The 23,799-nt window shown below is 56.1% G+C and overlaps 1 protein-coding gene across 3 annotated transcripts; it reads right to left on the bottom strand.

Moving 5' to 3' along the window:
• Positions 1 to 1,442: 1,442 nt before the first annotated feature.
• Positions 1,443 to 23,267, bottom strand: CSK (C-terminal Src kinase). Of its 3 annotated transcripts, XM_015453087.3 has the most exons (14): positions 22,338 to 22,691; positions 22,071 to 22,123; positions 6,334 to 6,413; positions 5,918 to 6,031; positions 5,708 to 5,820; positions 5,154 to 5,373; positions 4,122 to 4,215; positions 3,879 to 3,944; positions 3,701 to 3,800; positions 3,521 to 3,611; positions 3,022 to 3,095; positions 2,727 to 2,922; positions 2,533 to 2,619; positions 1,443 to 2,284 (listed from the first exon to the last, which is right to left on the bottom strand). In XM_015453087.3, the coding sequence occupies exons 3-14, from the start codon at positions 6,346 to 6,348 to the stop codon at positions 2,102 to 2,104; spliced, it is 1,353 nt and encodes a 450-aa protein (XP_015308573.1). In that variant the 5' UTR covers positions 6,349 to 6,413; positions 22,071 to 22,123; positions 22,338 to 22,691; the 3' UTR covers positions 1,443 to 2,101. The 3 variants fall into 3 exon arrangements, with proteins under 3 accessions (XP_015308573.1, XP_045251709.1, XP_015308572.1); XM_045395774.2 differs by lacking the exons at positions 22,071 to 22,123; positions 22,338 to 22,691 and adding an exon at positions 22,827 to 23,267; XM_015453086.3 differs by having other exon boundaries at positions 22,071 to 22,691.
• Positions 23,268 to 23,799: the final 532 nt, after the last annotated feature.

The following is a 23,799-nucleotide window of genomic DNA, read 5'->3' as shown; positions in this document are numbered from 1 at the left end:
ACATGTCACCCTCCTGATGAAACTTGTCGTTGGCTTCCCATTATTCTGTTTGATAAAAGCCAAGTCTTTGCCACAGCCACAGTCTCACCTCTCAGGCCTGGCTGTTTGTACATCCTCACCCACCTTCTTGGAGATCTGACAAAGCTGCCCTCCGTCCAGTCTCAGCATTTCTTCCTGGAATGCTGCTAACTCCTGCCGTACAACCTGTTCATTCCGCTTCAGATCTCAGCTTAAATGCTGCTTCTTTCCAGAAGCCCTCCCTGATCTACAAAGATTCCCATGTTTTGTGTTCCTCCTGTAGCACTTAAGTTTGTCACCGCCTATATGTGACTATTTGATTGTCTTCCCAACTGTGGACTCCACAGGGTGTGTTTTGCTTACTGATGAACCCCAGTCCTAGCAAACAGTAGGTATTCAAATATTTGTTGTTGAATGAATGGTGTAGTTTTAGAAAAATTAGTCTGGCAGTGTGCAGAGAAGATGGAGTGGAGGTGGCAAGGAGGCTGTTGCACTGGGCCAGGAGAGATCATGGTGGATGGAACTACAGCGGGGCTGAGGAACAGACACAAGGTAGACTTCAAAGTCAGATCTCCCTGGATTTCAGGTCCTGTTGGCTGGTAGAGGAAGCGTCAGGGCCACAAAAGGACAAGGGGAACACCCCACCTGCCTGCCTCAGGGAATACATGAAGCCTCCTCACACCTTCAGAGGTTCTGTACTGACCACTGCCCCTGGACAACCTGAGTGAGGGGAGAAAATCTCATGGCTGGTCCACATTCCCTGTATGTGCCCTGACAAGGTGGGGTGGGGAGTGAGTCCCCCTGACTGGAAGGTGCCAAGATTTCCCCTCTGCCCTGCATCCTCAGCCCCTGCCAAGTCTGGTATGACATAAGGCCTGGCACATGGCAGGGGTGGGGACAGGGCAAAGCTGTGACATCATGGGTAAAAGTAGAGAACCACCAGGAGCTTTCTTGTACCCCTCCGGGTCAGCATCTTCTCAGGCATAAGACGCTTCTCTTCCTACCAGAGGAAGCCCACTGGGCCCACCATTGCTTTTTCTCTCTCTCGCACAGGGGGCTTGACTAGAATCCCGTTCCCATCTGTGCAGGCCTGGGCTCCCTCCCATCCCTGGCTCTAGCCCTCCTTGTGCTGCAGGCTTGAACAACACACCAGGGGAGGCAGCTGGAACCCCCAGGCAGCATCCTGTGGACGGGGCTCCAGAGCTGGGCTCGGCGGTAGCTGGACAGTGGGGCGGGTGGTGAGCACTTCCCCGAGGGCAAACACAGGACACTCACTCGTGCAGCTGACACAAAGCGGCGGCTACATCTCCCGGCCATGCTCCCCACCCAGCCCCACTCACAGAGACAGGGGGATGGACAAGATGGCATGGGAGGGACGACCGGGCAGGACAGGCAGGCTCGGTGGAGGAAGCGCCGAGGCGGGCGGCGGTGTCCTCATGGCGTGGTTTATTACGATTCCATCTCACAAGGCGGGTGGGCGGGTGGCAGCGGCACACGAAATCCAAGCCCCTGACAGACGTCTGCCTCGGGCGCATGCAAACAGTGCAACATGGTCAAGCGCAAACACGGGGCGACCGAGGAGACACGGGACATGGGACACGGAATGGGGAATGAGGCTGGGGCGAGGGGTCCCTAGAGAGGGGCCCGGTCCCCCCCACCCTCATGGGCAGGACAGGAAAAATAAGATTCGTACTTCTTGTAAAATGCCCATTTGCTGGGTACTTTCTTTCTCCTTATCTTGAAAAATAATAAAAAATAAACACACGGAAAAAAAATCTCAAAAAAGGAAAGGAATAAAACTCTTAAGAAGGCGAGCGGCGGGAGGCCAAGGAAGCCCGACGTGGTGGGGCACTGCCTCCCGCTCCGTGGCCTCCTTCCTCCCTGGCCCCTCAGTGGGCTCCCCAGGCCCCACACGTGGGTCCAAGAGAGACGGGGCCGGAGGGATGCAGGCTGGGACACAGGAAAAAGGCCCACCAGCCCGCTGGGGCTCAGTTCAGGCTCGGGCCCAGTGAGCAGGGGCACCAGGTCCATGATCTTCCAGGTTCAGTCCCCACAGGCCCATGACCCGGGCGGAGGCCAGCCGTCACAGGTGCAGCTCATGGGTTTTGATGTGCTCAAGCTGCTCTCGGAGCTGTAGGAAGGATGGCCGCATGGCGGCGTCCAGGTGCCAGCAGTTCTTCATGACCTCATAGACTGCGGGCGGGCAGCCATCGGGGGCATCCATCTTGTAGCCCTTCTCCACCCGAGGGACGACGTCCTTCAGGGGCTGTGGCCAGGAGGATGGCAGGAGTCAGTCCAGGGCCTGGCCCCAGAGAAGACATCTACCCAGCAGCCTCTCAGGGATGCCCATCAGCTCTGCCCCAGACCCAGGCCCGGAGAGTGGCCTGTGAGCTCCCCAGGGCAGGCCTGAGGCTTCCAGGCCTTGACTGGGGAGGCAGGGCCCAAGGAGGCTCATGCCCCTGCCAACCCCTTCGTTGCTCCAAGAGCCACCCTGATCCCAGTACCTATACTCACAATTCTTGGATAAGGCACTCGCCCAAAGGAGTAGATTTCCCAGAGAAGGATTCCGAAACTCCACACGTCAGACTTAGTGGAGAATTTCTGCCATGTGGATGGAAAAAGCAGCGTCAGATCCTGGGACTCTAGGGGTGGGGAGCGACCCAGGACTCCTGCCCACCTCTGTAGGCCCCAGGGGAGGCCTGCCCCACCTTCTCTCTCAGGGCCTCAGGGGCTGTCCACTTGACTGGCAGCTTGCCCGTGTCCTGGGTGCTGGACGCCTCCTTGGTGAGACCAAAGTCGCTGACCTTGGCCACGTTGTCCTCAGACACCAGCACGTTGCGGGCAGCCAGGTCTCGATGCACGAAGTTGTTGCCCTCCAGGTATTCCATGGCCTCGCAGACATCTCTGGGGGTAGGCCAGGCACACGTCCCCTCAGACTGGGGCCCCCATAGCAGGGCAGGGTACCCCTCAAACCCTACCCATCCAAGAGGCTGCTTCACTCACAGCGAGAACTTGAGGAGACAGTCTCCGCCCAGCACTGACCGACCCCGAGACCGCAGGTAGTCCACGAGGCTCCCCTGGGAGAAGGAAGGACAAACCAGGCCCAGAGTCAGATGTGCCCTGCAGCCCTCTCACACAGCAGGCTGGGGCCGGGTGGGTGTTGACACTCCAAGGAGGTGTGAGACAGGGAAGGAGTGGGGAGGGGCCAGGACATCCGTGCTGGACACTGCTCTGTGTTATTCCTGCCTTATCCCTTGACTCTCACAAATCTCTGAGATAAGCTGTTATTATCTCCATTTCCCAGATGTGATGCTGAGGCTTGGAGGTGACATGATTTGTCCAAGGTTACAGTCAATAAACTGTAAACCAGGACAAAAGCCCAGCCCTGGTGACCTCAAAGGTCACTTGGGGTCGGGGAACCGAGGGAGCAGGGGCCCCAGAGCACAGTGGGGGTTTCGGGGCAGTTGGAAAACCCGAGTGCCGGGTCTCAGCAGGTGCCCACCTTGGCCATGTACTCAGTGACGATGTAGAGCCCGCCCTTCTCCTCCACGATCACGCCCAGGAGCTGCACCAGGTTGCTATGCCGCAGTTGCCTGGGGCAGGACGAGAGTGGTCAGAAAGGGGAAGCCAGAGCCTCACTCCTAGCTTAGGCCAACCTCCCCCCTACCCTGCCCCAACTCACGTCATGACTGAAGCTTCAGCCAGGAAGGCCTGGGCGGTGGCGTCATTCTTAATGCACTTGACAGCGACTTTGTTCCCTCGGTAATCGCCCAGCATCACGTCTGGGGGCAGAGAGGTTGGCTTGTTCCCAAGTTCTGAGTCCCTTGGCGCCCCCCCTCAGGCAGCCCAGCCCAGCTCACCTCCGAACTCCCCCTTCCCAATGGTCTGCAGTAGCTTCAGCTCCTTCATGTTCAGGGCCCAGCCACCTGTGGGGAGGGGCCAGTGAGGGCCTGGAGGCTGCTAGGGACATGGCTGGGATGACAGAGGCTGACTGGACTATCAAGCACATGGGGTTCTCTGGAGGTTCCTGGATAAGGGCAGTGCCAGGAAGCCTGCGTGGGAGGAGGTGGGTGGGCAAGAGGTCTGGAGTGGGGTGTACTCACTGCGGTAGAACTCATCCTGGGCCGCCACCGTGCCCTCCATGACCTTTGGTTTAATGAGGCGCGTACAGAGTCCATCTGCGTCTGAGGTGTAGTGCTGCAGGGTGTGGGCGGCAGGGTGCTCAGAGACAGCCCAAGGTGCCCCATATGCACCGTCCAGGCCTGACCACCAGGGGGCGGCAGAGGCCGGCCCCGCCCAGCCTGGAGTCACTGAGTGGGGAGGGCTCCCCATTTCTGGTAGGGCAGGGGTTAGGGAAGTCCCGGATTATGACGTATGGCCCATTTCCCATGCCACCCTACATGTGGCTGCTGGACACTCAGCTGTTGCTACCACTCTGGACCCCACAGGTATCCAATGCAGAGGGCAACCCATGGCTCGGTCCTGACACCAGCCTCTAGCCAGGAGAGCCCAGGACCCCACCCTCACCTGCCACAGGCCAAGCCAGGCCAGCAGGGGAGGAAGATGAGAGTAAATACAGAGGGACACGGGAGGCTGTCTGTGGCTACCGGATGCCAGGTGTGGCCTGGCCAGGACTGGCAGAGCGGGCCTGGGAAGCTGCAGGGACCCGTGGGCATGTCCATGCAGGTTGCGAGAGCCTCAGGGGCCCTGGCGATCAAGGCACATGGCTCATGCTTCTGCGCACACTTCTGGGTATGCAGGTCTGTGAGTGGCTGGAGGAAAGTTAGCTCTGGGATCAGACAGACTCAGAATCCAGTCCTGGCACTAAATTATAGCTGTGTGACCTCAGGTGGGTCCCCTAACTGCTCTGAACCGTCGACTCCTGGTCTATAAAATGAGGATAAGGCTCCCCTCCTCGGGGTGGCACTGTGGGGTCAGAGGTGAGTCCTGGCACACAGCAGCTGCTCCACCAAGGTGTGAGGAAACGAGGGCTCACAGAAGTTGCCCCACATGCCTGGTCACCAGGCAGAAGCAGTGGGGCTGGAGCTAGAAGCCAGGGCTATGTGCAAAGGCCCCAGATGGGTTTAGGGTGTGTGAGGGTGGAAGTGAGGACCCACGGATACCCCCCAGCTCACCTCCACCAGCTGCATGAGATTCTCAAAGTACACCTCCTCGTCGATGCTGAGCTTGCTGGCATGGTACATGATGCGGTAGTGCTCCACCTTGCCGTCGCAGCTCACGCACAGCGTGTAGTCCCCAGGGTAGTTGGTGCTCTCCCGCACCAGGAACAGGCCTGTCTCCGGCGGGTACAGAAGCCGCTCAGCCTGCTCCCGTGTGATCTTGCCGTGGAACCAACTGGGGAGCAGCAGGGCCGGAGGTCACGGTGGCCCAAAGGTACTGACCCTGGCTCCCCTTTCTGAAGGGTTTCCCTCTGCTTGGCACCCGTGGCTCACACTCGCTCAGTCAGGCATTTGAGGCCCTCCTCTTCTGCTCCCTGTCCCTTCTTCGACACCCTCCTGCCTCTGCTCCCAGCCCTGCTCTGTGAGGTCCCGCACCCGTGCCCTATACCTCCCTCCTGAAGCCCTCCCCAACACCCCAGCCCCTCACTCTGGCCTCCCTGCTTGTTCCTGATGCTTCTCCAGGAGGACCAGGGCCCCTTCCCTCCCCAACCCCTCCTTGTAGTACTCACGGCATGAGGCTGAGTTTGGTACCCGCCTTCACGCCCTCCCGCTTCTGGACGTAGTTGGCTGGGATGATGCCCTCACGGCCCACCTTGTTTTTGGCTTTGTACCAGTTGGGGTCCTGGGGAGAGGGCAGCCCAGACATGCTCTCAGGCCCACCTCCCCCTGCAGAGGGAAGGCCCAGCAGTGAGAGGGTGGGGTGGGCGCCACCTGATTACCTTGGTGACGGCCACAATGGTGAGCACGTCTCCTTTGCAGAAAGGCAGGTCTTGCTCGGCGGTGCCGTGGAAGTTGTACTTGGCAATACATTCTGTACCGGATGGCCAGGAGGCCTGCAGGACAGGTGACAGGTGGGCAGGTGCAGCCTGGGACCCCTCCAGCCACCTGCCCGGACACCCTCGTGGTCACAGCCTTTGAGCTGGCCTCTGTGAGCCTGGGTGAGGTGCTCTGCCCGGAGAAGGAGCCCTGGGTCCCTTCCTGTTGAGACTCCCCCACTTCCCCCCGCCTGTGTCTGACTGGGTGCTGGGAAAAAGGGGAGTGGGTTGATCTAAGCTACATCCTCTCTCCTCCACTAAGCACCCCACCGGGGCCGGTGGGAATGCTGGCATGTCCCAGACCCTCACCCTTGTGGTACCTGTATTGCTGACATCTTCTCAGGAGCTCTGGCGTCCCCGAGTCACAGTAAAGCCGACCCGTCACTTGGTACCATTAGACCTGTGGGGAAGAGAATGAAGAATGAGGAGGGGTGTGAAGAAATGCCCCCCAACTGCTGAGATCTGGCTCCTCACTGGGTGTAAACAGGTGCCAAGAGCGTCCTGTGCTGGAATTTGACACACGGGCCATTCTCTCCAGTCCTGGCAGGCTGACGGTACTGGGTAGAGGAGCATGAAGGCTGAGGACCCCCAGGGACAGAGGGAGCCACCAACCCTAAGGCCACAGGGGCCCTTCCAGGACTGACAGAAAGGAGCCAAGGGGGCTTAGAGGGCTAGCAGGACTATGGCCACCTGCCCATCGGCCCCATCAGCCCCAGGCCTAGTTCCAGCTACGGTTCTGTGGGGAAAAGGGCCCTGGGGCAGCTCTAAGAAGGGGCTGTGTGATCTGGAAAAGTCCCTTATGCTGTGGGCCCTCGGGTCCTTCACCTGCAAAAGCCTGCCTGGGCATCTCTAAATGTATACCAACCCCACTTCTAGGTACACACCAAGAGGACACAGGGCATGTGTCCACTTAGACAGACATAGGAGGGCTACAAGCGGCATGCTTAGTAATAAACCTCAAACTGGGAGCTGCCCAGATGCCGATCCAGAGGAAAATGGATAAACAGTGGCATATTCACAAAAGGGACTACGAACGGCAGCAAACTCCAACCATCAAATAAACTCCAACACAAACTCCAACCATTAAATAACCCTGATGAATTTCTTTTCCTTGCTTTTTTTTTTTTTTTTGAGACGGAGTCTGGCTCTGTCGCCCAGGCTGGAGTACAGTAGCACAATCTCGACTCACTGCAACCTCTACCTCCTGAGTTCAAGTTATTTTCCTGCTTCAGCCTCCTGAGTAGCTGGGATTATAGGCACGCACCACCACACCTGGCTAATTTTTGTATTTTTAGTAGAGATGGGGTTTCACCATGTTGGCCAGGCTGGTCTCAAATTCCTGACCTCAGGTGATCCACCCACCTCGGCCTCCCAAAATCCTGGGATTACAGGTATGAGTCACCATGCCTGGCCAATCCTGATAAATTTCGAAACATAATGATGGCCAGGCACAGTGGCTCACACCTGTAATCTCAGCACTTTGGGAAGCTGAGGCAGACAGATGGCTTAAACCCAGGAGTTCAAGACCAGTTTGGGCAACATGGTGAAACCCAGTCTCTACTAAAGATACAAAAATTAGCTGAGGGCGGTGCTGCGTGCTTTTAGTGCCAGCTACTCAGGAGGCTGAGGTGGGAGGATTGCTTGAGCCTAGGGAGGTCAAAGCTACAGTGAGCCAAGGTCACACCACTGCACTCCAGCCTGGGTGACAGAGTGAGACCCTGCCTCTAAATAAATAAATACTGTAATCCTAGCACTTTGGGAGGCCAAGATGGGCGGATCACGAGGTCAGGAGATCGAGACCATCCTGGCTAACATGGTGAAACTCCGTCTCTACTAAAAAATACAAAAAACTAGCCAGGCGAGGTGGCGGGCGCCTGTAGTCCCTCCCAGCTACTCGAGAGGCTGAGGCAGGAGAAAGGCGTAAACCCAGGAGGCGGAGCTTGCAGTGAGCTGAGGTCCGGCCACTGCACTCCAGCCTGGGTGATAAAGTGAGACTCCGTCTCAAAAAAAAAAAAAAAAAAAAAAAAAAAATATATATATATATACACACACACACACACACACACACACACACACACACACACACACACACACACACATATATATATATATAAAATGTTAACCAAGAAGCCAGACACAGAAAAGTACACATTATGTAATTCCATATGAATAAAGTTCAAAATCTGGCCAAACTAATCCATGCTGTCAGGATAGCTGCTCTTGGGACAGGGAGACTGGAAGGAATGCAAGGGGACCTGTGGGGTTGGTTGTCTGACTGTCTGAGCCGAATCATGAAGTGGGTCCACTCTGTGACAGTTCACTGAGCTGTACCCTTGTGATCGGCACACTTTTTGGTGTACAGTTGACCATTGAACAACTCGGGTCTGAACTGCGCAGGTCCAGTTACACATGGATTTTTTTCCTTTTTTCTTTGAGAAAGGGTCTCACTCTGTTGCCCAGGCAGGAGTGCAGTGACATGACCATAGCTCACTGCAGCCTCAAACCCCTGGGCTCAGCCAATCCTCCTGCCTCAGCCTTCTGAGTAGCTGTTACTATCGGCATGCGCCACCACACGTGGCTGGATGTTTTTCAATAAGTTACACCGGGTATGCCTGCATTTTCTGCCTCCCTTTCCACCTCCTCCGCCTCCACCTCCGCCAACTCCGTGATGGCAAGACCAACTCTTCCTCTTCCTCCTCAGCCTACTCAATGTGAAGGATGAAGACCTTCATAATGATCCCTTTCCACTTAAAGAACAGTAGATGTATTTCTTCTTCCTTATGATTTTCTTTTCTTTTTCTTTTTTTTTTTTTGAGACAGAGTGAGACTCTGTCGCCCAGGCTGGAGTGCAGTGGTGGGGTGACTCACGGCTCACTGCAACTACCTCTGCCTCCCAGGTTCAAGTGATTCTCATGCCTCGACCACCTGAGTAGCTGGGATCATAGGCGTGCCCACCACAGCAGACTAATTTTTGTATTTTTAGTAGATACAGGGTTTCACCATATTGGCCACGCTGGTCTCGAACTCCTGGCCTCAAGTGATCCTCCTGCCCTGGCCTCCCAATGTGCTGAGATTACAGGTATAAGCCACTGCACCCGGCCATATGATTTTCTCATTTTATTTTCACTAGCTTACTTTATTGTAAGAATACAGTATATAATATACGTAACAAACAAAATGAGCGTCAACTTTATCTACAAGGCTTTCTGACAACAAAAGGCTATTAGTAGTAAAGTTTTTGAGGAGTCAAAGTTAATATATGCTTTTTTGACTGCAGGGAGGAGGTTGATGCCCTCAACTCCTGTGTTGTTCAAGGGTCAACTGTATATTTACTTCAATAAAGTTGACTCCCCAAAAAAGCTACCCTAGCCAACCCCATTCCCTAAGAGCAGCAACCCACCGGTCTGCACATACATACTTTGTAGTCCCAGCCCAGGGCCCCCTTGGACCTGTCTCAGGAAGCACAGGGGCTGGAACTACTGTTTCCTTTCTACAGGTGAAGAAACTGAGGCTGAGAAAGGGCCAGTGGCATCTTTGTGGTCACAGTGTGTTAGAAGAGAAACTTCTCCATGAGCCTCTTTGCTGGGCTCTTTGATACAATGGATGAGGTCTGGGGGCTAGCCTGACAGTCACAAATACTGCTACCTACCCCAATGGAAAAAGACATTTTATTTTATTATTATTGTTATTACTGAGATGGAGTCTTGCTCTGTTGCCCAGACTGGAGTGCAGTGGCATGGGAGAAGACATTTTAGTGCAAAGTGCTGGGGGTGCAAAGTAGGCAGGGGCTGCAGAGCTTAGGCAGGCTCCCTGGAGGGGGAGCTCTGGGGCTGAGCCCTGAAGACTGCAGGGCTTAGACAGGCAGACGGCAGGCCAGGGAAGGCACCGGAGTTGGTGCAGCAGTCTGAGCAACAGTGTCAGGCAGGGGACTGACACAGTGTGAGAAACTGGCCCGGGTGGAAGCTGATGGTGAGGGAAGCGGGGAGGCAGACCCTGCCCATCTGGGGCTCTAGGACCCCACATGCTTCCAGAGTCCACCCTGAGCACCGCTGCTCAGGGGACACTGTAGGGGATGGTTTCAAGTGGACCTAGCATAAACTCTGCCAGGCAGCAGGGGGGCTTCCACTGCCAATGTGAGGAACCAGGGTTTGATTCTGAGGGTGATGGGGCCTCAGCAGGGGAGCATGTGATCGTAGAGAGCAGAAGGAGCTGGGGAGGAGACAGCCAGGAAGAACCAACACTTCCAGGCCACACACCTGGCTCTATAGTCAGGCCTGGGCTTAATACTTGGCTCTGTTGATTGTGCGACTTGGGGTGAGTGACTCAACCCTTCTAAGTCTCACATCCCTTACTTACATTGAAGGGGAGGACAGGGATCCCCTGCAAGCTGGCTGAGGAGGGGCTGGAAAGAAACCCTGAACTTGGAAGTATCTGGTGCGCCCCTGCCCCATCCCCTGGACGAAAGAGCTTCTGTTCCTCCCAGAACACAGGCCCTTCCTATTCCCAGAGGCCAGGCCATCAACTCCTGCTGTTTAGGCAGGGACACTGAGGCTCAAGGAGGATGAGCCTGAAACCTGCCTCCATCCACATGACTCAGTCACCACTGAGTACAGGAACCACCCCTTGCCTCCCGTGGACTGTAAACTGTGGAGGTAGGGATGGCAGGGACCCCTTGCCCCTGCCTCCCGTGGACTGTAAGCTGTGGGGGTGGGGGTGGCGGGGAGGGAAGGAGGATTATGAGCTCTTCTAACCCTCTTACCTCCATTTTACAGAAGCAGAAACTGAGGCTCAACTGGTTGAACAATTTGCCTGAAGTCACATAGCTAGTTAGGGGTGACAGAGCTTGAATTAGGGTCCCACTAGGGCTGGCTGGGCCCCCAACCTTTAGGTCCTTCTGAATAGGGGCCCTGCTAGCATTCCATATCCCCATGCCTCCCTCTTCCTCCCCAAACTCCCTGCCACCACAGCGGGGCGCGGAGGCTGCTGCGCTGTTAGTCACCCTTCCAGCTGTCAGTTTGCAAACACTCCCTTCCTGGCCTACAGCTGCTGCCACCGCCGCCTCCCCACTGCCTTGATGATAATAATAAAAATAATAACAGGCCCTGTTTTCTGAGCACTTATTCTGTGCCAGGCCCTGTCCTTGGCACGTTATGGCTCATCATATCCTCTAACAACTCTGAGACAGAGAAGCTATTATTATCCCCATTTTGCAGATGAGAACCCCAAGTTCCCATGTGGGGTTCTTGCCCCACAGGGGCAAGGCGGGCGTCCCTAGGACCACACCTTGAGTGAGCATCCTGTCCCACTCAGGTGTCAAACTCCTGAGCTGCTGAGCCAGCCCTCCCCACAGCCCCGTGCCGCCCTGCCTGACAGGCCCCAGGAGTTGCCATGGGGACCACACTAGCCTAGGGGGAAGAGAGAGAGGAAGGAGGAGGGAGGAGGGAGAAGCAGCCAAGAGGGGCACAGGGGCAGCACTCAGGGAAGGGTGAGCCTAGGAGTGGTCAGGGTGGGCCGCCTCAAGGAGCTGGGTTCTGAAGGCTTCAGAGGGTCTTGAAGCAGGGAAGAGGGCTAAACTCATCACCTTTACTCTGCTGGCTGTGACTCTAGGACCCAGCTTCCCCATCTGTGCAATGGACTGGTGATAACCCTTGGCTCTGGGGGCTGCTGTGAGGACTGGAGTTGGGCTCTCAGCACCAGAACGGTGCATGCCTTGCCACAGACATCCTGCAAGTGGGGGCTGCTAACCCTCTTGGACGGTTCCTCCCTGGTGGGGTCATGAGCCCCCCGAAGGAATGAATAAATGAACAAACAAAAGGGGGAATCCAGTCTGGCTACATTACACTGAGGTCCCATAACCAATGGGACTACAGTTAACTCCAAAGTTAACCCCAAAGGGATAGCAGCTATCACCCACCCCCACAGAGCTAGGGGACAAGGGGCTTGGGATGTGGCAGGACCGGTGCTTCACTTTGACTTCCTACCCCAAACCTGGCTCCCAGTAGCCCTTGTGCTGGGGTCCTGGAACAGGCTGGCATTGTGCCCAAGTGCTGACGTCAGAGACCGCAGCCAAGATGGCTCAGTGGCCTCCCAGCCAGTGCCTCGGCTGGGGTCCCCTTCTTAAAACATCTCCAGAAGGTGAGAGCACCCTCCCACTCCAGGTCAGAGGCTGAGAGCCAGAGTGGCTGGGAGGAGCTACTGCAAACTTAGGCTTCCACAGCTCAGCAGGGCTCAGGCACAGAGAGGGGGTCTTTCCTGGGGTTATTTAAACTTAAGAGTCAGGCTCCTCTATGGAGCAGTGCAGGAACATCGTCCTGGGTGTCAGAGGCTCTGAGTCCTGCACCTGGCTCTGCCATCAACTTGCTGTGTGACCTTGGGAAAGTCACTTGACCTTTCTGGGACTTGCTGGCTTCTGGTACCTTAGCCAGACCTATTTCCCATCTGCCGTTTCCAGGACACCTGTGCCCTGTCTCCCTCCCCGTCTTGCCATTCCCTTCCCACTCTCTCCTCCTTCTTCACCAAGGGACTTCCACTCAACCTTGGGGGTGCAGCTGAGGAACTGCTTCTGGAGCACCCATGCCTTAAAAAAAACACAGCAGGACAGTCCCTCCAGTGCTGTCTGTAGTAGCAGGAGATGATGGAGAGACAGCCCTTATGTCCCTCAGTGGGGGGCTGGTTGGATAAATTACAAGATGTCCCTAAAAGGGGACAGCATAGCTCTAGCTGTGATGGGGCCAAGGGAGATCTCCAGGTGCCGATACTGAACACTCCCCATGATAGAGTATGGAAAATGGCAAAACACCAGCTCAAGTCATTGAAGAAAAAGTTGCCAGGGGAGCAGAACAGACACAGCTTCCAAGTCCCATCCCACAGGCTAATCGGAAAGATGAAGGAGCACCTGCTCTACACGGAGACGTGCAGACACCCTTGGAACCAAGTGCTCCAGTGAAGCATCACCAGCAAGGCGACGCGTGGACACTAAGTGCCTCCTGGAGGAGGACTCTGCATCGCCCAGCGGGGCGTGCCGGCCAGAGCTGTTCCACTTGACTCCAACCAGGGAGAAGCAATCAGACAAATCCACAACAATTGGACCGGACTCTTCATGTCAATGTCATAAAAGAGCAAAACAAAAAAAGGGCTGGAGAATGTTCTAGATTAAATAGGACACTAAAGAAACATGACAACAAGATTCAATGAATGATCTGGAATTGAATTCTATATCAAGGGGTGGTTGGGGAACAGCTATAAAATCACTTGGGGACAGGGGAAATGGACATAACAGATAATATGGAATTCATGTCAATTTTCTTAAGTGTGATCATGACGTGATTATGTAAGAGATACACGCTAAAGTTCTTACGGTGAAAGATACAATGCGTACAACTAACACTCAAATCAGCAAAAAATACACACAAACGCCTATGCAGATAAAAGAAGAGCTAGAGTAAATGTGGCAAAATGTTAAGAACTTGCAAATCTGCATGAAGGATATATGAATATTCATTATACTATTACTTCAACTTTTTGGTAGGTTTGAAATACTCAACATAACAGGCTGTGAAAAAAAGCCAGGTGCAGGTTCTCTATGGAATACTACAAGTTGTGTTTTTAAAGAGGTATTAATACAATACCTCCCTAAACTCAAATATGCCTTGATTATCTTTGGAAAGACAGAGGAAACTGGTAACAGAGATTGCTTCTAGGATGGGAAGGGCAAGTGAGATCAAGTTCAAGGGAAACTTACTTTTTACTGTCCATTTGCTATTCTGTCCTTCTGGGCTTTTTAAAAAAGTATTATTATTTTTTTAAAGCCACATGCATCTATTACCTTCCCCCTTAAAATGAAACTGGAAATAAGAAACTTTTTGTAAACCACCTCTCCCTGGAGCCTTCCTTGGGTCCCCAGCTGTGTTGGGTGCCGAGGCCTCCAAGGCCTCTCACACATCCCTGTGCTCCAGTGAGAACCTCACTGGTTGTGGCCTGTGGTTTAGGGTGGACTGGGAGCTCTGCAGGGGGAAAGTGAGGATCTGATACACGTCTGCATGGGCTGGGCCCAAAGTGGCTGCTCAGGAAATGAGTGCTGAATGAATGAATGAACCAACGAACGTCAGGCTTGTGGTACATGGCTGTACCACACAGAGGTCTCATAACCAATGGGACTATAGTTAACCCCAAAGGGACAGCAGCTGTCACCCCATTCTCGCAGGGCTAGGGGACAAGGGGCTTGGGATGTGGCAGGACCAGTGCTTCACTCTGACTTCCTGCCTCAAACCCGACTCCCAGCAGCCCTTGTGCTGGGGTCCTGGGAACAGGCTGGCATTGTGCCCAAGCGCTGAGGTCAGTGGCTGCAGCCTCAGGCAGGCCTTTCTTGGGAGCCCAGGCTGACAAGGAGTGGGGAGAAAGAACTAGGAGCCCAGAAACTCCCAGGCTGCCCTTTTCCCACCCTGGAAGCAGCTGTAGACCCCCAAGGCCAGGCATGTGCTGAGGGCCAGGGGAGGTCAAGGGGCTCCCTTGCCCTTCCCCCGTTGCCAAAACTCTGCTGCCTAATGGGGCGTGGGAGCCTTCAGTAACTGTTTACACCCAGCTAAAAATACCCACTGAAAAGGGAAGTGCACAAAAGACCTGGGGGAACTCAGGGCCATGGCCCCCGGAGACTCTGGTGCTGCCACAGGACCCAGCTGGATGCTCTGGGGGATGGGGACAGCCACTGCAGGCAACAGGCAACAGCAAGGTCCACCTTGCCTTCTCATTCTTTGAGCCAGTGTTTTGGAAGCTTTCCTGTGTGCCCAGAGCCATGCTTGGTGGGCCAGGATATCCGGGTGGAGAAGGAAAGGACTCAGGAGATCCTGCCTTTGGGGACCCAAGGTCACCATTCACCTGCCTCTTCTCTGTGCACCGGCCAGGGCTGGATGCTGGGAACCCCCATAAAATGCAGACCTGGCTCCTGTCCTCCTGGTTACTGGATGGTTAACCATGGCCTGGTGTGCTCAGTGCCTCCATAGACTGAGACAGGGGCTACCCAGGAAGGCTTCCAGGAAGAAGGGTGAGGGGAGCAGGAGCTAGAAGGCTTTCAGGGGAAAGTGACTGAGAGAGGGGTGCCTTGGAGTAGACCAGGATTAAGACTGCAAACTGTGGTACAGAGCGAGTTAATGAAGACTGAAGAAGGTTCAGGATAGGGGCCCAGGGAGCCTCTGAGCAGGGCCTACAGGTCATAGTACAGATACAGGCAGAATTAAGTTTCAGATCTGGGCCCGCCCCTCCAAAGGGCAGTGCACCTGAGGAGGGCGGGGCACACACCAGCAGTTGGGCAAGTTTGGCAGCAATAAAATCAGCCCCACCTCTGGTTCTGCAGAGGACACCAGGCTGATGCACTGTGACATTCCCCACTGCACATCAGGCAAGGAAGGGTGCTGGAGGGCTTCTACTGACCCCTGCAGCCTGTGCTGGTGGTCCCTCAGCACCCCCACTGCATAGGTGTCTCAGGGTGGGCAGCAGTAGAATTGGGCGCCAGGACCTTGGAGATGCCTACACCTCCCGGGGGGTCACGAAGGAACAGAAGAATGTCTGCTCTGGCTCCAGTGCACGCTGCCCTACCCCCATCCCGGGGCTCCCGTCAGCACCCTGACCGAAGGAGAGGGGCGGATTTAATGGATAAATACCAAATTACAGCAACTCACTGGCTTTTTTTTTCCTGCCCCCAATGGTTCAGTAGGACCGGAAATCCCGTCTAGCGGTTTGGGAGAGGTGGGGGCTGGGGTTAGAGCAGGCTAATGGGGAGCCTCCTCCCCAGGCACCACTGCGGCTTGAGGCTGCCATTCCTGGCCCAGAAAGGTTTCTAATTACCGCTCAGGAGCCTAATTACCTACGTGTGCTGGGCAATGGGGACTCTGGGCCTCCCCAGGGCCCTAACCCAGGCCTCTGCTCCTCCACCCCCTTAGCACAGGATGTGGTCTTTGCATCTTCATTTGCCTGCATTTACATATAGCCTCTCAGCACTAACCTTCAACGAACCCTTCAAAGTCATGTTCTTGTCCCTCACCCCAAAGGCTCCTGGCCACATTCTAGGTGGGGAGACTGACAGCTGGAGGCCCATGAGCTGTCTAGAACTTTGGCCCCCAGATTTCTGGTCTCCCCACTTCAGAACCACGACCCGCAGAACACGCAGCTCAGAAGGTAAAGCTGTGGGGACCAACACAAAGGACAGACTTGCTACTACTTAAGGGAGATGGGGCCGTTACCAACACACTGCTCTAGCAAGAAGGGCTGCAGAATGAGAGCACAGGAGTTACAGCCTACTGACCCAGCCGGGTTTGGGGCACTGCATTAGTTACTTAATCCTTCAAACACCCCATGGGGCAAGGACTGGTGATCTCTCACAGAGAAGGAACAAGCTGTGCGGGGACTTGAGCTCAGAGTTGTCTGAACCTTGGTTAGGGGACCTTTCTTCCCACCTTTCCTTGTGCAGGACAGATGACATCCTGAAAATGGATAGGTGGGGGGCACCAAGGGAAGGTCTGCCCAGAGCTTGGCTGTTCTGCTCTGGGAAGCAGAAGTTCTTCTGTGCCCAATTCTTGCTTGTCTGCACACCTCGGCCTCTCAGAGAGGCCAAGAGCCTATCGAGGGACACACAGAAAATAGCCAGCAGCCCCAGAGAGGGAAGAAGCTCCAAAGAAAGACCTCTGTCCCTACCATGCTTCTTCTTCAAACGCTTCTTGACTTTCACAGGCCCTTCCCCTCCGGGAGGCCCTCCAGGCTGCCCCAGCCCACGCACAGCCCCAGCTTCAGAGCTCCTACCAGCCCTGCCAGGAAGTGAGAACCACAGGCCTCCCCTCACTGACTCCTGGTTTCCTCCACCCGCCAGCAGAGGCGCTCTCAGGGTTTGTTCTTCATCCTTCCCTCCTGTCTCCCTGCAGCATGGACAGCACAAGCTGCAGATAGACGCGCGAGTCTGCATGAGGACCAGGTGTCAGGCTGGGCTGAGAAGCAGCAGCCAGGGTCCAAGGGGGGCAGATTATGCCCAGGTTTTCACCTGCCCACAAGGCTTACAACCATACCACGATCAGGACAGCCAGGGAGGCACCAAGCAGCCTCTTCTACTTGTTCCTTCGACTCCGGGCCCAGACCACAGAAGGAGGGGTGGAGGGAAGCTGCGGTTGAAGGGTGTGTGCACAGCTAGTGTGTGATGAGAAGCTGCCTTCATCTTAGCACCTTAAAACCAGGAAGAGAAACTGAGCAGGCAGAAAGGGCACGCTGGGCTGCATAGAGCCCTCCAGTCCCTGGGGGCCTGCTGAGGGGAACTCTCAAATAGTCACTGGACAAACCACTTATCCTTTCTGGGCCTCAGTTTCCCCACAGGAAAAATGGGATTCTTTTTTTTTTCTAATGGGTCCTGCCAGTCTGCCCTGATTGGTGCTGTCTACACCTAATGGGCCACGTCATGGTAGATAAAAGAGCACCCCCTCAACTGGTGGAGTACTCCTGATCCTGAGGAGCAGGGGCTCAGCCACCCAAAGCCAGCCTCTCCCTGCTCACTTCTCCCCTCAGTCATGCAGGGAGCACCAGCTCTTCTTTCACCAGCTTTTTATTTTTAGGTCTGAATTTGACTTTAATCATTACTTAGCGGATTCTATTTCCAGCCCTTGGATGAAGGGACCCAGAGGGGAGGAGGAAGGGAGGTAGTGCTCCCTGCCAGGCGCTGGGGGTGGCCTGCTCCTCCACCCATCCTGTCCCCAACCAAGGGCGGGGGAAACTGAGAAACACCCAAAGGGCTCTCATCTGAGCCAGGCCAGGCCAGCATCTTGGGACGGACCCCACCCTGTGACCTCATCCCATCCCAAGCTGTGGGACAGGAGGGCAGCTGTCATGCCCACTTCCCTTACACTAAGAGCAGGGAGGAGGGAGACACTCCACAGGCCAGAGTATGGCAGCTGGAGTCTGAGGTCGTGTGCCCAAGGGACCTCTGCACTGAATGGGCCACCTGGGGGAGGACCCCTTCCCTAGGTTAGTCCTGGGCCACCCTAGGGTCATCTGGGGCTACAGTCTCTTAGGCCCAGGGTTGCCAAGCAGAGACCAGTGTCCTGCTACTGCCCACAGGGTGGCTGTAGGAGGGCACTCCCAGTTACTCTGGTCTCCATAAAAGCACAACAAGAGGAAGCAGGTGTGTCACAGTGAAACACACTCAGGTTAGACCTGGGGAACACCTGCTGAGAAGGGGAAGGCTAATACATGAGTTTCCTAATGTGTCCAACTCCCTCCTGGGAAGCTCTGGGAGGCTCCAGAATCCCCCTACCCTCAATCTCCCAGCCTGCTTCCCTTCCTTGGCTACTGGGACAGGGTGGGAAGATGAGGCTGGCATGGCTGTTCTCGGGCTGGGGTTCAGGATGCCTAGGTTCCTTGTCTAAGTCTCAGGCTAAGCAGGCCTCTATTTCCTCTGGGAAAATGCCAAACTGGGCTGACCTAGCCAGAGCTGGGAGGCGGGAGGCAGCCAGGCTCTTAAGAGGCCTTGTCGGCCGGGCGCAGTGGCTCACACCTGTAATCCTGGTACTTTGGGAGGCCGAGGTGGGCAGATCGCCTGAGGTCCAGAGTTCGAGACCAGCCTGACACGGAGAAACCCCGTCTCTACTAAAAACACAAAATTAGCCAGGCGTGATGGCACATGCCTGTAATCCCAACTTGGAAGGCTGAGGCAGGAGAATCACTTAAACCCGGGAGCCGGAGGTTGTGGTGAGCCAAGATCATGCCATCGCACTCTAGACTGGGCAACAAGAGCAAAACTCCATCTCACCAAAAAAAAGAAAAAAAAAAAGAGAGAGAAGATGCCTTGTCTATTCAGCTCTGATGCTGGGAGACTGGAAGGGGAAAGGGTGGAGTCAGGTCCTGGACCCTCACCAGCAGCCCATCTTCCCAGGGCCAGCCCCATGCTGTAGGCCAGGCAATCACATGGTAATGGGGAGAGGGGAGGGCAGGGAAGGGCACTGGCCATAGTATTCTAGAACCTCAGGGCCAGGGGGTTTCAGAGGGGCTCCCCAGGCAGAGACCACCTCTTTGCCAGGTGAGTGGTCAGCCAACGTTGGCTCGTGGCTCAGGCACCTTCCCCACAGGTTGAGGCAGCCAGCAGTGGACACTCCTTCAACAATGCCAGTCCTACTCATAGAGGGAGTGGAGGAAGGCCTGTGCCAGGCACTTTAGAGCCCCTTGGTTAGTTAGTTGACACTGTCCTTACACCTTCCTCTAAAGTAGGTGTCACCATCCTGTTATTTATATAAAGGCAGCTCAGCAGGTCAGTGACCTGTCTAAGGTCCCTCCACCCTGGGTCTAAGTGGCATGTCTGAGCCTGGAACCCATATTCAGTTGAGTGCCAAGTTGCCTGTGCCCTCCAACACCCTGGCTGCTTTTGGGACTCACAGTAATGACAACCACAACAGCAACAGAGGGGAAAGATGCACACGCTCCAGTGTATGGGTAATGGCGCTGCAGCAGGCCAGCCTGGAATATTCTGTAGCTTTTTAGAAGCAGTATTACTTAGACCATGTAGCACCATGAGAAAATGCCCACAGACGCAGTATTAAATGAAAAAAGGTGTCACGGTACACACACTCCAGTGACAACGGCGACGAAGGAAAAAGACAGGGAAAAGACCAGCAGGGAACTCCAAAATGCTAACACAGTCACTGCCTGCTGAAGAAATAGTGGGTGATTTTTGTTTCGTTTTCTAAATTTCCTGTAGCGCTGTTTTGTTATTTTCTAAATCAAGAAAATGAGTACATTCGGTTTCCCTAGAACGAGCTCAGATTCACTTCCCTGGGACCCGCCTGCTCCCTAAAGCTGGCCCAGGTGTCTGGGACAACTTCTGCCACGGGATGCCTTTCTCATTTGGGACAGTCCCTCAGACATAGGAGAATCTGTCTCTACTTTCTCTTTCCCAGACTCAATCAACATCCTTGGTTCTTTGAAGACGACTTGTCAAGGTTTTAAAATCCTTCAAAAGATGGAGCCCAGAACTGCACCCAGACAGGTCTGCCCCCTTTGGGGGGAGCAGCCACATCACACTGTGGATCATGGGCCTCAACCCCTACCTATATTTGTTTGGAGGAAGCTGCATTCTGTCCCCAAACTTTCCAACCCTTGCCATGGGCCACTCTGTGTGGCTCAGCCTTTTGGGGTCTGGCCCCCCTGCAGTGGTAAATGGGAATATTTTCTGGTCTTTCCTTGCCCCGACCCAATGCAGAGAGAAGAGCAGCCGCTTCTGAGAGGGAGGAGGGCACCAAGCTCACTCCCTCTCAGAATGAACGAAAAGCACATCCCCGCACACGTGCTAGCCAGAAGCCAGACTCCTTTCTTCAAAGGCCCTGGACCCTGGGTCGCACCCTCACAGCTCACAGTTGGTAAAAATTAAAATAAAATAAAAATTAAAAAGGCTGGCTTGGGGTGGGAGGGAGCCAACCATGTCAGGCTCCAGCCCGAAGTCCCTCAGGCTGGAAAGGAAGTTAGGGCTGGTGTGGGGCCATGTGAGGGGAGTCTCACAGGCCCAGGACATCTGGGTCCCCTCCACTGTGCATGTCAGGACAGCCAGAAAAAAACTGAAAAAACAAAAAAACCTAAATTGTGAGCAGGGACCCAGCAGGACAAAACTGCCAGCAGCTCCAAGGGAGCCCAGACACCACTCAACACCCTCCAGGGCACTGCCTGCTCTCCTGGGCCAGAGGATCCTGCCAGGCCCCGACTTCACCCCTGCTGCCCTTGCCCTGTTCCTGCTGTGGCTACAACCAAGAAAGACATTGGAACGGCCAGGGTACTAGGAGCTTGAAATAGGCCCCCTGGGTGTCCCCACTCTGTAGCCTGCTGCCAGTGGAGACAGGGCTTCCACGATTCCCATCTGACCCCATTTATATTCTGAACTTGGCTGCTCCTGTGCCAGCTGGGCCATAGGTGTGGGGAGCGCTGGGTCAGGACTGACCACCAGGTTGTTTCAACTCAGAGCCGGGGCCAGGAGCCGGCCTTCCTGCCACACCACACAGATGGCCCCACACCACACATTCCCCACATCTCCTGCTAGCTGACCCAGCCACAGCTGGGGCCGGAAGCCCTTTCACTCCCTCCAGCCCTCTGCAGGGAAGCACGTGCTCAACCAACAGCCCCTCCGGGGCCAGGCTGGGGGGCCTGTATACCCAGTGGGTGAAGGTGCCTGCCTGGTTTCCTTCCACCCACAGCCATCCAGCCCTGCAGAGCTGGGGATGAAAGGATAGCCAGCCTAACTCCACTAGGGGCCTGGGGTAGCAACTTCTCCCTTTGAGCCTCGGTTCGCGGGTGTACAAAATGGGCGGGGAAGTGAACTGGTAGTTAAGCTCCAAAAATCTGCTGGCTGGACACACCCCTTCCTGACACCTGGTCTGGACCACAAAAAGCCTAGGAGAATGGGTGCCCCAGGGTGCCAGAAGGTGGGGGCATGGTGCTAACGCTCAGTCACCTCCACCCAGGCGGAAGGCCTGCCCAGTTTCCCACCCAAAGGTCAGAGGTCCCTTGGCTTACGCCTGGTCTTCTGAGAGGCCAAGGGTGACAGACTCAATCCCAGGACCTGGGCTTCTAACTGCTCACCCGAGGTGGCTGGGCCCTGGGCTTGCTTGCAGCCCGCAGGGTCACGGTGGGATAATGAGGGAGGGATCAGAACCAAGCAAGTCAGGGCACCTGCAGGGAGGTCCTGGACAGGGAACGGCAGGGGAGTCCAGCACTCTCTCTAGGGACCTGGCCCATACGGATCCTCTTCCTCCAGACTCCAGCCACCTCCTACTCTGAGCTCCACAGAGCGGGGACTCGAGATGACCCGAGAAGACAAGTCCGTGGAGCTTAAGGGCAGTACGTCCCTCGTGCACTCCCTTCCCATTTGGGTTCTGACAGTGGCTCCTGGGAGAATTCGAACCCTTGCAAGGGAGTAAAGGAGAGAGGGGAGAGGGGGGAGAAGGGGGGAATGGGAGTGGACGCGACAGTGGCAGCAACAGAGACCAGACGCGCGACCTCCACCCTCTTCCCTCCAGGGGACACTCCGGGACGGCCGGGCACTCACCTCTCTTGGGGCACTGCGGTCCAGGCCACCCCGCCGCGGGCGGCATCAGCGGCCTGCGGGACGGTCCATGAGGTCAGGGGGGAGGGGAGGGGCACAGGGGTCCCCAGGGGGTACGGTACAAAGAGGTATGAGTGCGAGGCGAGGGGAGGAGGGACCGCCAGGCAGAGGCAGGGGGACGGCCGCAGGGCCCGGGTAGCGGAGGGAAGAAAGGCGGGGGAAGGGGGCGGGAGGGAGTCGGGGGGAGGAAACAATGTAGCCGGCGCGGACCCGGCAGAGTTCCGCTTCCGAGAGCCGCCACTGAGGTTCGATTTTGGAACGTCGCGCTGGCTGCCGGGGGCCGCCCCGGACGCTCGATCCCGGCCGCGAGGCTCCTCGCGCTCCACGCCCCGCGAGCTCCGGCGGCCAGAGACTGGCTGGGGCGGGAGGGACGGCGGGCCGGGGTATGGCCCCGACGGCGGCGCAGGAACCCGCCCCGGCAGGATCCCCCGGGCAAGGCGCGGGTGGGGCAGGAGCGGGAGGGCAGCAGCGGGCTCGGCGGCGGCGGCCAACCTCGGCTTGCCCGGGGCTCCGCTGGGAGGAAGCTCGCAGGCCTGGCGAGAGGAAGCGCGGCCCGGATCCTCCGCCCGCGGCAGCGCGCCTGCGCGAGGGGGCCTGCCCGGCGCGCGGCGGGGCGTGGGCCGGCAGGGCGGCGCCCCCTGCCGGGCGCCGGGGGCACTGCGGGGGGTGTGTCCGCGCCCACGCCCTGCCCCCACTTGCCTGCCTGGCTACGTTGAAGGCTCCAGGGTCTCCCCCACAGCGCACACCAGCCGGCCTGGGAGCAACCTCCCAGCCTTCTCTGGACGCAGCTCTCCCGCTGCCAAAATGCTGGGGGCCGGGCCTGGGCCCCTCTCCTCAGGTCTGTTTGTGGAGAGTGGGCCTGACTCCCGGCAGAAAGCCTTCATTCATTCATTCACCAACATTTCCTGGCGCTGACATCGTGGCGGAGCCTGCTCTGGAGTCTATTGGCAAGATCATTTCACTACCGTCAAGGCGTTCTCGGTCGGGTGGGGGTAGACTGACAGGCCAACAGACAATCGCAAGGAAATAATTGATCAAAGTGGAGAGGTGGCGGACACGGTTCCCAGGAGGCAGAAGGAAAGCGAGGGCTAACGGGGAGACCTCACAGAGCTGGGACTGGGCAGAGGGAACTGCACGCACAAGGGCGGGGAGTGCGGAGGGAGCTTGGTGGCTTCTGGGATCTAAAAATAGCTCAGGCGGCTGCCGCTTGCAGTGTGGGTGGGGGAGAGTGGTGGGAGATGGGTTCCTGCAAACAACAGGGGCAAAAAAGATCTAAAGAGCCTCATGGGACTTTCTTGGAGTTTATGTTCAGCCTGGAGGCAATAAAGAAGTTGTCAGCAGCTCCGTGACCTTGGGCAAGTTACTCAACCTCTCTGTGCTTAATTTCCCCGTTTGGTAAAATAGGTGATATATAATGGCACCGACTTCTTAAGTTTTTGTGGGGAGGGGAGGAAATTAGTTAATACATTTAAAGTGCTTAGTGTGCAGTAGCTGGCACGTGAGGAGCCCTCCGTTAAGCAAGGGCTGTTATATCATTGTTAAAAAGAAGCAGGGAGATGACCTGCTCTGAGCCACAGGAGAGGACAGCGTGCTCAGGCATGACGCAGGTGGGAGAGTGCAGGGTGGCGGGGGAACAGAATGGGGGTACAGTGGTGAGGGCGAGACTGGGGAA

Source organism: Macaca fascicularis, chromosome 7, assembly GCF_037993035.2.
Source record: "Macaca fascicularis isolate 582-1 chromosome 7, T2T-MFA8v1.1".
Classification (NCBI taxonomy): domain Eukaryota; kingdom Metazoa; phylum Chordata; class Mammalia; order Primates; family Cercopithecidae; genus Macaca; species Macaca fascicularis.
The sequence above is the reverse complement of the archived record's forward strand: the minus strand, read 5'-3'. Positions and strand labels throughout refer to the sequence as shown.

Excerpts from the sequence above, each read along its gene's own strand:
- CSK (XM_045395774.2), bottom strand. Across the intron at positions 5,821-5,917 it reads CCATTGTGGCCGTCACCAAG|GACCCCAACTGGTACAAAGC; the intron begins GTAATCAGGTGG and ends CCCTCTCCCCAG. Across the intron at positions 2,620-2,726 it reads CTGAGGCCCTGAGAGAGAAG|AAATTCTCCACTAAGTCTGA; the intron begins GTGGGGCAGGCC and ends TCCACATGGCAG.